This window comes from Schistocerca serialis, chromosome 4, assembly GCF_023864345.2.
Source record: "Schistocerca serialis cubense isolate TAMUIC-IGC-003099 chromosome 4, iqSchSeri2.2, whole genome shotgun sequence".
Classification (NCBI taxonomy): domain Eukaryota; kingdom Metazoa; phylum Arthropoda; class Insecta; order Orthoptera; family Acrididae; genus Schistocerca; species Schistocerca serialis.
In genome coordinates, this window is record NC_064641.1 from 275,646,685 (window position 1) to 275,659,882 (window position 13,198).

Consider the following 13,198-nt stretch of genomic DNA (forward strand, 5'->3'; position numbering starts at 1 on the left):
ACAAAAGTTACAACTAAGAACAGGATTAGTGCTCCAATGGTCCGCAATTTTTGGCTTTTTCGAAACACACATGTGGAAAATAATACCCAAGAAACGCCTCATCTCACTTATAGTCACTGGCTTCCACGAACTCAAAACTGAATGGGGCTTCAGATTATTTCCTCTTCTTTTCTTCTGTATTGTCTGTGATGCATACAAATTTGTCTGTCTCTTGAGTTCATTTACGTCACTGTCAGTAAGGAACACTTTACTGCAATCCAGTACAGAACTCGACTCATCAATATCCACTAGTATCTGCCTGGGTGTCGTGTTGACAGGCAGAGGTCGGTAGGTGTCAACTGCAGTCCACTCACTGTCTTTCGGATACGGCACAGCTGCTGGATTTGAAGCAACACCTTCAACATCATTCTCGTCTTCATCTGAAGACAAACTGTCATCAATCTCGTCTTCTAAAAAGAATATCACATTATGTGTAACTACATACATCGTTTACACATGTTCAACAGATATGTGCGTACTGCACAATTACGTGGAAAATTCGGAAATACGTACCTTCAAACACACCATTGCATTCAGAATCGTCTGAATCACTCTCTACATTATCCAGAGTGTCGCTATGATTGATCAAATACGCAATTTCTGCGTCTGATAAACCGCGCCGAAACATGATGACAAACAACTGAATGATATACAGACTGAGAACGCAAAGATAAGTTTTAACATGAATTACAGCGCTGCCGTGACATCTATGGACGCATTTTGTTAATAAACATCTGAAAAACGTATAGCGCTGGCCAAACCCGTAGAAATAACGTTGCAGTGTTTTGAATGAAATTAAATGTAGCGGCCCGTAAATTTTACGGGCTTGGTGATTTTCGCGCGATCCCAGGCCCGTAAATTTTACGGGCTTGGCGCTTAGAGTGTTAACATCTGTGGTTCATCAGTCCCCTAGTACTTAGAACTACTTAAACCTAACTAACCTAAGGACATCACACACATCCATGACCGAGGCAGGATTCGAACCTGCGACCGTAGCGGTCGCGCGGTTCCAGTCTGTAGCGGCTAGAACCGCTCGGTCACCCCGGCCGGCCCAACGTTATCAACAAGGCAATGTGGAAGCTGGTGGTGGCTCCGTAATGGTGCGGGCTGTGTTTATATGAAATAGACTGGGTCCCCTGGTCCAACCAAAGCTATCATATACTTGAAATGGCTATGTTCGCCTACTTGGAGACCATTTGCAACCATTCATGTTCCCAAGCAATAATGGAATTTTTACGGGCGATAATGCATCATGTCACCGGGCCAGAGTTGTTAGTGATTGGTTAGAAGAGCATTATGGACCATTCGAGCAAATCATCTGGCCACACAGATTGCCCAACATGAACCCTATAGAACATTTATGGGGCATAATCGAGAAATCAGTTCGTGCACAAAAGCTTGCATAGGCAACACTTTCCCAGTTATTGGTAGCTGTAGAGGCAACATGGCTCAGTATTTCTGCAGGAGACTTACAGTGCTTGTTGGGTCCATTCCACGTCCAGTTGTTGCACTACACTGGGCAAAAGGAAGTCCGAAACGATATTAGGAGGCATCCCATGACTTCAGTCGCCTCAGCTTCCTTTGTTAAGTGAAAGAAATGTTTCTTTTCGTACGTTAAGTCTTAATGTACTTTGTATAGGTCCACAGAAAAATCTGATTCTGGTCTATTTTAGCTCTGCAACAGGGGAAGGAAGAAAGATTTATACAGTACTGGCCATTAAAATTGCTACACCACGAAGATGACGTGTTACAGACGCGACATTTAACCGACAGGAAGAAGATGCTGTGATATGCAAATGATTAGCTTCTCAGAGCATTCACACAAGGTTGGCACCGGTGGCGACACCTACAACGTGCTGACATGAGGAAAATTTCCAACCGAGTTCTCGTACACAAACAGCAGATGACTGGCGTTGCCTGGTGAAACGTTGTTGTGATGCCTCGTGTAAGGAGAAGAAACGAGTACTATCACGTTTGTCCGCATCTCGTGATCGTGCGGTAGCGTTCTCGCTTCCCACGCCCGGGTTCCCGGGTTCGATTCCCGGCGGGATCAGGGATTTTCCCTGCCTCGTGATGGCTGGGTGTTGTGTGCTGTACTTAGGTTAGTTAGGTTTAAAGTAGTTCTAAGTTCTAGGGGACTGATGACCATAGATGTTAAGTCCCATAGTGCTCAGAACCATTTGAACCTTTTTTTTTTTTTTACTATCACGTTTCCGACTTTGATAAAGGTCGGATTGTAGCCTATCGCGATTGCGGTTTACCGTATCGCGACATTGCTGCTCGCGTTGGTCGAGATCCAATGACTGTTAGCAGAATATGGAATCCGTGGGTTCAGGAGGGTAATACGGAAAGCCGTGCTGGATCCCAACGGCCTCGTATCACTAGCAGTCGAGATGACAGGCATCTTATCCGCATGACTGTAACGGATCGTGCAGCCACGTCTCGATCCCTAAGTCAAGAGATGGGGACGTTTGCAAGACAACAACCATCTGCACGAACAGTTCGACGACGTTTGCAGCAGCATGGACTGTCAGCTCGGAGACGTGGCTGCGGTTACCCTTCACGCTGCATCGCAGACAGGAGTGCCTGCGATGGTGTACTCAACGACGAACCTCGGTGCACGAATGGCAAAACGGTATTTTTTCGGATGAATCCAGGTTCTGTTTACAGCATCATGATGGTCGCATCCGTGTTTGGGGACATCGCGGTGAACGCACGTTGGAAGCGTGTATTCGTCATCGCCATACTGGCGTATCACCCGTCGTGATGGTATGGGGTGCCATTGGTTACACGTCTCGGTCACCACTTGTTCGCATTGACGGCACTTTGAACAGTGGACGTTACATTTCAGATGTGTTACGACCCGTGGCTCTACCATTCATTCGATTCCTGCGAAACCCTAGATGATAATGCACGACGGCATGTTGCAGGTCCTGTACGGGCCGTTCTGGATACCGAAAATGTTCGACTGCTGCCGTGGCCAGCACATTCTCCAGATCTTTCACCAATTGAAAACGTCTGGTCGATGCTGGCCGAGCAACTAGCTCGTCACAATACGCCAGTCACTACTGTTGATGAAGTGTGGTATCGTGTTCAGGCTGCATGGGCAGCTGCACCTCTACACGCAATCCAAGCTCTGTTTGACTGAATGCCCAGGCGTATCAAGGTGGTTGTTCTGGGTACTGATTTCTTAGGATCTATGCACCCAAATCGCGTGAAAATGTAATCACATGTCAGTTATAGTATAATATATTTGTCCAATGAATACCCGTTTATCATCTGCATTTCTTCTTGGTGTAGCAATTTTAATGGCCAGTAGTGTAATTTAACGTTCCATCGATAACGAGAACTTTTAGAAATGGAGCACGACGCTGGGGTAGGGAAGAATGGGAAACCATTCCGACATTTTCCTGTAGCGATGTATAGAAATCACGCGAAACGTAAATCTTGATGGCCGAGAGGGATGGCCGACCATCGTCCTCCCGAATGCGAGACCAGTGTGCTAACCGCATCTCGTACTTAAGTTTCAGCTCCTGTTCCTTACCTTGGTGGCCTTCTCCAGAGAGCTGGACGTGCTCAGGATCTCGCCGCGCACCAGCAGGCCCTGCACGTAGAAGGCGGCGAACAGCGGCGGCACGAAGGCCAGCACGAGCAGGCCGACGCGCCACTCGTAGTACATGGCGAACACCAGCGCCAGCACCAGAGTGCCCAGCGACTGCGTCACCGTGCCGATGCGCTGGCCCGTCGCCTGCGGATCAAGCCATAGCGGCTCTAGTGTCGGCCTCCACGTATCACACACGTAACTGGTAATAATGAAATGCATCCCTCCGTCGCCAACCGTAGCTGTGGAATCCTAAACGTATCCATAATTGCAGTACCTAACATCCCCTGAACTTCTGTAACATCAAAATTCTACAAATTCCTCCTGCAAGTATTGAGCTCCACCTTCCATTCAATATCTGCTAACCTGTGAAGCACGAGTCGTTTACCACCTCACCAAAGTATCCTCGCTACTCACCCTGTAACACCACAGCTCTAATGCTCTACTGATTTACCCGGTGATTAAAAAGTCAGTATAATTTTGAAAACTTAATAAACCACGGAATAATGTAGATGGAGAGGTAAAAATTGACACAGATGCTTGGAATGACATGGGGTTTTATTAGAACAAAAAAAAACAAAGTATTACTAGACGCGTGAAAGATCTCTTGCGCGCGTCGTTTGGTGATATTCGTGTGCTCAGCCGCCACTTTCGTCATGCTTGGCCTCCCAGGTCCCCCAGACCTCAGTCCGTGCGATTATCGGCTTTGGGATTACCTGAAGTCGCAAGTGTATCGTGATCCACCCACATCTCTAGGGATGCTGAAAGACAACATCCGACGCCATTGCCTCACCATAACCCCGTACATGCTTTACAGTGCTGTTCACAACATTATTCCTCGACTACAGCTATTGTTGAGGAATGATGGTGGGCATATTGAGCATTTCCTGTAAAGAACATAATCTTTCCTTTGTCTTACTTTGTTATGCTAATTATTGCTATTCTCATCAGATGAAGCGCCATCTGTCGGACATTTTTTGAACGTTTGTATTTTTTTGGTTCTAATAAAACCCCATGTCATTTCAAGCACGTGTGTCAATTTGTACTTCTCTATCTACGTTATTCCGTGATTTATTCAGTTTTCAAATTTATACTGAATTTTTTATCACCCGGTATTTTGCCTTTTGTTTTATTTAATGTTACATCGTTGAGCTTCTTAAAATGTGTTTGACTGAATCGATAACACAAAATTGTATACTCCTTTCTTTGTAAAATCTTTGATGTCTTTTAGAGTATAGGAAGTGTAATCTCTGTACTATGTACAATATGAGCAATTTATATGTTTTGTCTTTGTCATATAATCTCTTTGGTTATCTTTAAAATTAAATAATTTTATTTAAATAATTTTGTGTAGAACTACCAATATGTGCAACTGTTCTGATTTATTTAATATGTTTGGTTGCTGTTATGTAAACTGCTGACCTTCACTCAGGGTTCTTAGTTATTTTGTATGTAAAAGGTGTTGTGGTTCCCCTCAGGAACGGAACTGTGTAGCGCGCGCAAATTGTGGTTGGCCTAGGTAGAAAAGGTGGAACAAAGAGTCAGTCGGGGACGAGCTACCAAACTATCAGCTGCTCATGTAAAAGTTGTGTATTGTGTTGGTTCCGGGAGAGGCTATTCCTGACGCTTTCCAATGCCTCGGATGGATGGATAAAGAGCTGGAACTATTCTGGAATTGGTATCTATCATCGCCACCAAGAAATGACGGAGTCCAGCAACTCTACCTGCAAAACCACCAACCAACATGCAATCGCCACCACATTGCGCAATCACTGTAATGGAACACCATAGTAATGTACAGTGAAGGGTCAGCTCATAGAATGTTATAGTGTACCCAAATATATGGTAAAATTTGACTGAAATTTTGTACCTACCGTGATTTATCCTCAATCACATATCCACTTAGGGTCCCTCCCACGCTAAAGTGTTTACCGAGTGTCCTTCACTGAAAGCATATTAAAATTAATATCGTATTAGAGTGTGCTAAAATTAATATTGTTTGTTGAAAGGATCTCACAAAAATCTCAAATTTGTGTTTCACTGCAGTAAAAGTTCAGAACTGTAACTGTTGAGAGTTATATGTTCATGCTTGATAAGCACTTGTTTCTCTAGTGTACTCGAAGTGTGTTTAGTTTGCTCTGCTACAGTGGTCAGTATTAAGGGTTCCCCACCATTGAAAGTGGTTCAAATGCACAAAGTTACTTAATTATATAAAGTTTTAATTGCTCTTGCTATTCAAGCCAAATTCTGTACAATATTGGTTTTCTCTTGTGCATTGAAAATGCATATTAATAGTGTAATAGGATCCACAGTTTATCCTTTATGCTCATGATAAATAACAATTAATAGAAAGACTACTATCTATGAAAACAGTAACTTTTTTTATTCAAAATTCAGTGAGAAATTGTTTGTTAGTGAAATACATGTAACTTTCGTTCTACATAGAAAAGTATTTAGCTGAGAGAGACCTAACCTATGACCAGTTCATAATTTTGCGGTGAACTACATTTACAATTTTTTGTCAGATAGGAAAATGTTTGAAAAGTAATACTGAACCTATGTCCAATTTATGATTCTACAGTGAATATTAATAGTAATGTTATAAAGACTATTCAGTTCGAATAAGCCCTGAAAGTAATAGTGTGCGTGGTTATCTGATATATTTATGCAAATAGTTTGTTCTGCTCTGTCAGATCTAACCTTACCGTGAACATATGCAGGTGTCAGACTTCATTGCACTCTCGAGTGACAAAAGTATAGGCTGTGTTTGCCCATTGAAGTTACTTATTTTCATTTTCAGGAACAAGAATGTTACTCATTCTCTTGCCTAATTAGGCTGGCGACAGTTTTCTTTATTCTTTGAACAGTGTAGATAGGTAAAACGTTGTTTCTTACTGTTTAAATATTTACGTAATTTTGACTTTCACTTCCGATAAGCCACCTCCGGTAGGTACAACACGGTCAACATAACAAAATTCCTCTCAGAGGGTAACACTGCTCTGCTTCTTTATACTATAACTGCTTGAATAAAAATAATTTCATTATACAAACTGCCTCCAGCTTTGAGGTTATAGTATAGCCGTAGCGGACAGTAGTGTTATAACCCACTGTCCTGCATGCCCCAAAAGCTCTTTGTGGGTGATTCCATCGTTTCTCTCCACCTTCCATAATCCTTCACACATATACCAGCAATGCCTCCAAATTACAGGTACACATTCCTCGGATACTCTCACGACGACTCTCGCAGTGACGTCTTGTCTGCGTGTTCTAGCAGATAGAAATGGAGTGGCCATAAGCCACGGGGAGGCGCCGGATGTGATGTCGATCATCGGCTGCTGGGGCCTATGCTGTGCTTTTGGCACCATACAGTCTTGGTTCCAGACGCCCCAAATTGAACACTGCGACCATCTGCATCACAACAGACCCTCATTCGCCACATACCCCACTACAGGGACCACGTCACGTCTGTTCGTGTAACAACAGCGGCCAGCCTGGGCAGCGGTATACGCGTGTGGAAACAGGGTATCCGTGATACTGAAAATCCACCCTAGACACAGTGTACCTCGGAAATCTTAACTCTTATGTAATCTACTATATGCCATGACCTATAGGTCCTGCTCCGATTGCCACCACGGGTTCAAAGTCGTTTAACTCGTGTGTGTGTGTTGGGGCTTATGGGCGCTCAACGTCGAGGTCATCAGCGCCGTCGTTTAACTCGCGACGTGCTGCTGTGATCACGACAAACATCTCTGTAGCAGGCTACTCAGATACCATGTCTACCGCACGCCGCCTCTACAGTAACTGCAACATTCAGACGTGACACACGACACGTTTTCAAATGCGACAACCATATTCCTGACTTTTTGCCATGCAGTGTAACAGTTCCCTGCATTCCCTTTTGAACACTGGGCCAGCTAACTTCACATTCGATAGTAAACCTGCGCTCGGCATCTGTACCTCAGATATCGAATACTGTTTCGCCAAATCATTAATTTTTTAATTTCTCTACGAATTGCCAAAACCATTTTATAAGGGGTAAAGCTTTAGTTATTACGTGGAAAAAATAAAGTTACATATTCGCTATTAGTTTGTTTGCAGTTACAGTCCTGGTTCACAGTCATATCACCGCACCACAGTACCGTAGCACGCCACTAGGGGAGACAAAAAAAATGGCGCAGCCTATTCATAGAGTGGAATATGGCACGGTAATTCGTTTTCTGATTTTGTTTAAAACGCTCCAACAACCTACGCCAAGTTGATGGAAATATACAATAACAATGCTCCGTTGTATGACAGTTTCTAGGTGCGGCAGGCACTTCCATTGTGTTCCAACAAGCCCGAATGACGAAGAATGAAGTGAAGAATAGGGAATAGCAAGGGAAGCGGAGGTCCTGGCGCCCGAAGAACCTCTTGTCTCAATCGAGGCGATAGCGGAAAAGGTGAAAATCGGTCTTGGATCAGTTTTCAACATCTTGCACGACATTTTGAAGTTAACAAAAGTCACAACTGCTCACACTGACTAAAATCGTCCGCTGAATCGAGGCAGCGGCGGATATGACGCAACTACCGCAGGTTACTGCAGGTGACTTCCTTAGGCGCCTATTCCCCATGGACGAGTGCCGGATGTGACACTACGATGTCAAAACAAAGGAACAAAATAAGCAGTCGAAACACGTGACTCCACCACCACCGAAAAGGGTCAAGACCCAACCATCACCATGCAAAAGGTGGACTGCCAAGGTGTAGTGCTGGTAGATTGTGCTCTTAAGGAACCAACCGTCAGAGGAGCATGCTACCAGAATCTCCGGAAAAAGATTACTGAAGCCTATAAAGCACGCTTTCGAAGGGACCCTTATGCGCCAAGACAACGCATCACCCCTGCTACACCCGACAGCAACACGTGCTCCTTCTCCGTGCTACAAAATTTTGTCTCGCTCCCACGTATTCTCCTGGCATGGCAGTCACAGACTTCTTGTTTCCACAGATGAAGAAATCGTTACGTGACAGGCCTCTCCATAATGACGACAAATTGATTTTGGAGGTTGTACTTTCTTGAAGAGCCAAAATGCAGGTTTCGACAGCCGGAGTCTCAGTCATCCATTGCTGGAGAAAAATTTGTCGCATTGAAGAGGCAGTTTGTAGAGAAAATGAACACCATCACGTTTCATAGCAGTACCCTGATGATTTCGAGGTGATGATTAAAACTTTATGACTAGCGCTTATATACGAATTTACCCATTGTTGTAAGAACTTATTAATTTTGTAACGGTGTATACCAGGCTTGAGCAACCTTTGTTGACCCGCGGGCCTGATTCACATACCTAATTAAGATCGTGGACTGCGTCGTCACGTGACGCGACAACAGTGGTCTTGGCGCATAAAGTGAAAACTAAAGCGTTCGTGACAATATTTATGGGGTAACGCACAGATATCAATGGCACCTGTTTCTCGACACGCCACGTAAACAAATTAAGCCTCAAGACACGCGTTTTTGAGATACCATTCACTTTACGTTCAACCCACCTACAGATGTTTAAATTTATTTACGCATAGCCAACGTTGTTTTCTTACTCACGGCGTTTCACAATGGCTGTCTTAAAAAAATTTCGTTGTAAAATTCTGCAACACTGTCAGGAAAGAAAAACAATATTCACGACTGACTCATAAATGTAAACATATGAAGATGTGGTGACAGGCATCCTGAAATGTGAGCATGGAAAATTAAACGCCTATAAAAGTAACTGGTAGCAGCTAACTCATTATAAATTACCTCCAGTTTCAACAGTAGCAGTGTTCTGCATTCGTCCTGGAGTTGGCGACATTCAGCATCTGCATTTCTCTTCTTAATGTCAGATATTTTGGGAATAAACTGAGTAACGAGAATAGGAAACACTTGCACGAAATTAAGAAACAACTAGAATAAAACTTTACGCGTGAATCGACAATGGATAACTAGAATCGTTCACCAAGTAATAGCCCTTGTTGTCGTTGTTCAAATCGTCATATTTCGCTAGTACTCGGTAATTTTCGTGCCATTCTCGCCTGCTACCAACTTTTGCGATCTATCATTGTGTAGCACAGAGACAGGCAGCATACAGTAATTGACGTGCGTGTGTTGTCAGCACTGATCCAGAAGTGAAAATACTTCTACCTGCACCCTTGTACAGAGCAAGCTGTTTCCTCCACGCTCCTCACGCAAACAAGTATGCGGGCCGTAACTTCCCATTCAGACTCGGTTGCGCATGCGTGGAGTACGCAAAACTGATGTGCGACATGAGCCGCAAACCCGAGATGAGTCAAGCGTCGGCGGAAATATCTGAAAATGCGTCCCTTGCGGAATATAATGTATGCGCCTTGCTCTCTCTCGCACGTATTTCTCCCGTGGGCCGGATGGAAACCAGTAGTGGGCCGAACTTTTGCCCACCCGGTACAGCGTAAAGAAAGAGTCAGCAGATTTCTTCCATTATGATGCAACAGATTAGCTTGTTGTCGAGCACTACTACTAAGGAAAATTATATTCAAGATTGATGATGGGACATTACGTCTCATCGTTAATTTATAATAATAGCACGTATTTCAGCAACACCAACGTACTTACCCCCTGTATCTTTGCTGCATCTCCGGACAGCCTGGCGCACAGCGCCCCAGTGCTGTTGTTCTTGTCGTCGAACCACGCCACCTCCTGGCGCAGCATCGCATCAAACATCAATTCTCGAAAGCGCAACGTCAGTTTCTCGCCAGCGATGCCGTACAGGTAGCTCTGAAGTTCGAAACATACAGTGTTTGCCTTATGGTGTACTACATAGTAGCCTACTTAACAGGGTATATCATTTACTTTCTATCTATTCCCACCACAGAAGTAAAAATGACTCGCTAAGAGTAATTTATACGGCAAGAAGTACTCTCCTACGTTATGTGCAGCCCATTTGCTATAAGTCTCATCTACTCATGAAAAGCTATCACCCTCACCGCCCTGCCCTGCCTCCACAGGCCGTCCTTCTCCTTCGGGAGTCCCGCCGCCTCTACCGCTCTTTTCTCCGCACTCGTGACCGGGATACACTTACCCGCCACCGGCAATTACAGCGACACATCCGCAACCTGCTTGTTGCGAAGAAACGCCGAGCCTGGCGCCAGACATGTACACACCTCAACACCACGCTCCCCATCAACTCTTCCAAGTATTGGTCTGCTTTCCACCGCCTTACTGGGAACCGCCCCACCCCCCAGTACCCTCTCCTCCTTAATGACCGTCCCTTTCCTGACAACCTCAGTAAGGCCAACCACTTTGCCTCCCACCTCTCTGATGTTTTTTCCATCCCAGATGATCCCCACTTTGATTATTCCCTCTTCCCTGATGTCGTGGACCGTACGGATACCTCTGTTCCTCCCCTTGCTCCTAGCTTCCAGTACTTGGGCCACACCCCACCATCTGCACTTAACACTCCCATCACTACACAGGACATCAGCCTCACACTCCGCACTAAACGCAACACTGCTCCCGGCCACGACTGCGTTACCTACCGCCACCTCAAACACTGCCCTCCCTCCTTCCTTTCCCTCCTTGCCGCCCTCTACAATGTCATCCTTGCCACTGGCTTCTATCCTGACCTGTGGAAAACCTCCCGTATCCTGATGTTCTCCAAACCCAATAAGCCTCCATCTGATGCCTCTTCCTATCGTCCTATCTGTCTCACGTCGGTGTTCAGCAAGCTCTTGGAATCCATCCTTTCCCGGCGCATCCATCTCCACCTCCACCAAAACCACCTCCTCCCAAACACCCAATGTGGCTTTCGACCTTCCTTCTCTGCTGATGACCAACTCCTCCGCCTCACTCATCTCCTCTCCCTCCAGCTTAACTCCCGTCGCTCCGCCATTTTTGTCTCACTTGACCTTGAAAAGGCCTACGACTGTGTCTGGCATCCCAGTCTCCTGTTTAAACTCCAAACCTACGCCCTTCCTATCAACTACATCCGTCTGGTGGCCTCCTTCCTCTCCCGCCGCCCCTCATACGTTACCATCCATCATGCCAATTCCCGCACCTTCTACCCCTCTGCCGGTGTGCCCCAGGGCTCTGTCCTCTCCCCTCTCCTCTACCTCCTGTACACGGCCGATATGCCCCAACCCCCCCCTCCAGTGCACCTCTTGCAATATGCTGATGACACCGCATTCCTCGCCCTCGCTCCTACCCTCCAACGGTCCCAACGCCTTCTCCAGAATCACCTTGACCTTTTTTCTGCATGGTGTAACCAATGGCTCCTGAAACTAAATCCTTCCAAGACCCAGGCAATCATCGTAGGTCGTACCACTCGCTCCTTCCGGCTCCTGGATTTCTCCCTTACTGTCTGCGCACGTCCTGTCCGTCTCACCCCCACCCTCACCTACCTTGGCCTCACCATTGACCGTCACCTCACCTGGATCCCTCATCTCCGATCCATCCAATCCAAAGCCCACAGCCGCCTCCGCCTCCTCAAACTCCTCTCTGGCCGGACATGGGGGTTGCACCCCTCCACCATCCTCCACACCTACAAATCCTTAATCCGTCCCATCCTCTGTTATGCCAGTCCTGCCTGGATATCTGCCCCCCCCCAAATTCTATCAGTCCCTCCAGATCCTTGAGCGTCATGCACTCCGCCTCGCCTTCCGTATCCGCCTCCCGTCCCCCACGCGGATCCTCTATGATCTCATTCCTTTCCCCCATCTGCTCCTCTTCCTCGAACATATCCACATCCTCTACACCTCCCGCCGTCTTGAACCCCCTCACCCCCTGGTTGCTCCTCTCCTCTCCCATCCTCGCCCCCTGCCACGTCTTCACCGTTGTGTCCCCCCTGCCCTCCATCTCTACACCCTCCATCTCCTTTCCCAAGGTGGCTTCCGTCAGCTCCCCCTCCCGGATGATGCCCTCTCTCCCTCCATTTATCCTTCCTATCAACTCTGATCCTCCCTCCCCCTCCTTTCCTCTGTCCTTTCCCTGGGCTCCCTCTTCCCCCCCCCCCCGGTTCCGTCCTGTTTCCTCCCCACTACGGCTCTCCCTACCTCCCTTCTCCCCCCCAGTCCTTTTGTATTCCCCTCCTCTACCTACCCCCCTCCCTGTCGCGTCTGCCCCCTACCCCTCTTATGGGTCCTCATCCTCCATCAGCTCCTTTCCCGGTTCCCCCCCACCCCTTCGCTTTTACTCTCCTCTCCCCCCTTTTGTTTTCCCGTCTCCTGTCCAGTTTCCCCCACCTGCTCTCGACTGTGGTGTCACCTTTGCCGACTTTTTCGTGCTGTGTTCTAGTGCCTATTCAGTGTTGTGTTGCGAACAGAAACCATGCTGTCGCTGGGTGTGAATTTTATATACTTTGCGAACAGAATCCAGACTGTCGCCGTGTTTTTTTTAACTGTCTGTTGTTTTCCCTGTCTGCTCCGTATGTATTTTTATTCGCTTCATCATCCCTCTGTTGCTTGTTTTAATTTCCCCATTTTCTTTTCACCTTGTTACTCACTAAGTCCCTAAGTCCCCGATTTTATCGCCTGTTTTTTATTATTATTTATTCTCCTGCTCTTTGTCAGAAAATCTGT

General features: G+C 46.3%; 1 protein-coding gene across 1 annotated transcript in view; it reads right to left on the reverse strand.

Moving 5' to 3' along the window:
• The window catches only part of LOC126473841 (ATP-dependent translocase ABCB1-like), a 94,312-nt gene that overhangs the window by 35,452 nt on the left and 45,662 nt on the right, over positions 1-13,198 (reverse strand). The window contains exons 12-13 of the mRNA XM_050101169.1: positions 10,239-10,400; positions 3,584-3,787 (exon numbers count right to left, since the gene is read on the reverse strand). Of these exons, the coding sequence (XP_049957126.1) occupies positions 3,584-3,787; positions 10,239-10,400 (366 nt within the window). The remainder of the gene's footprint in view (positions 1-3,583; positions 3,788-10,238; positions 10,401-13,198) is intronic.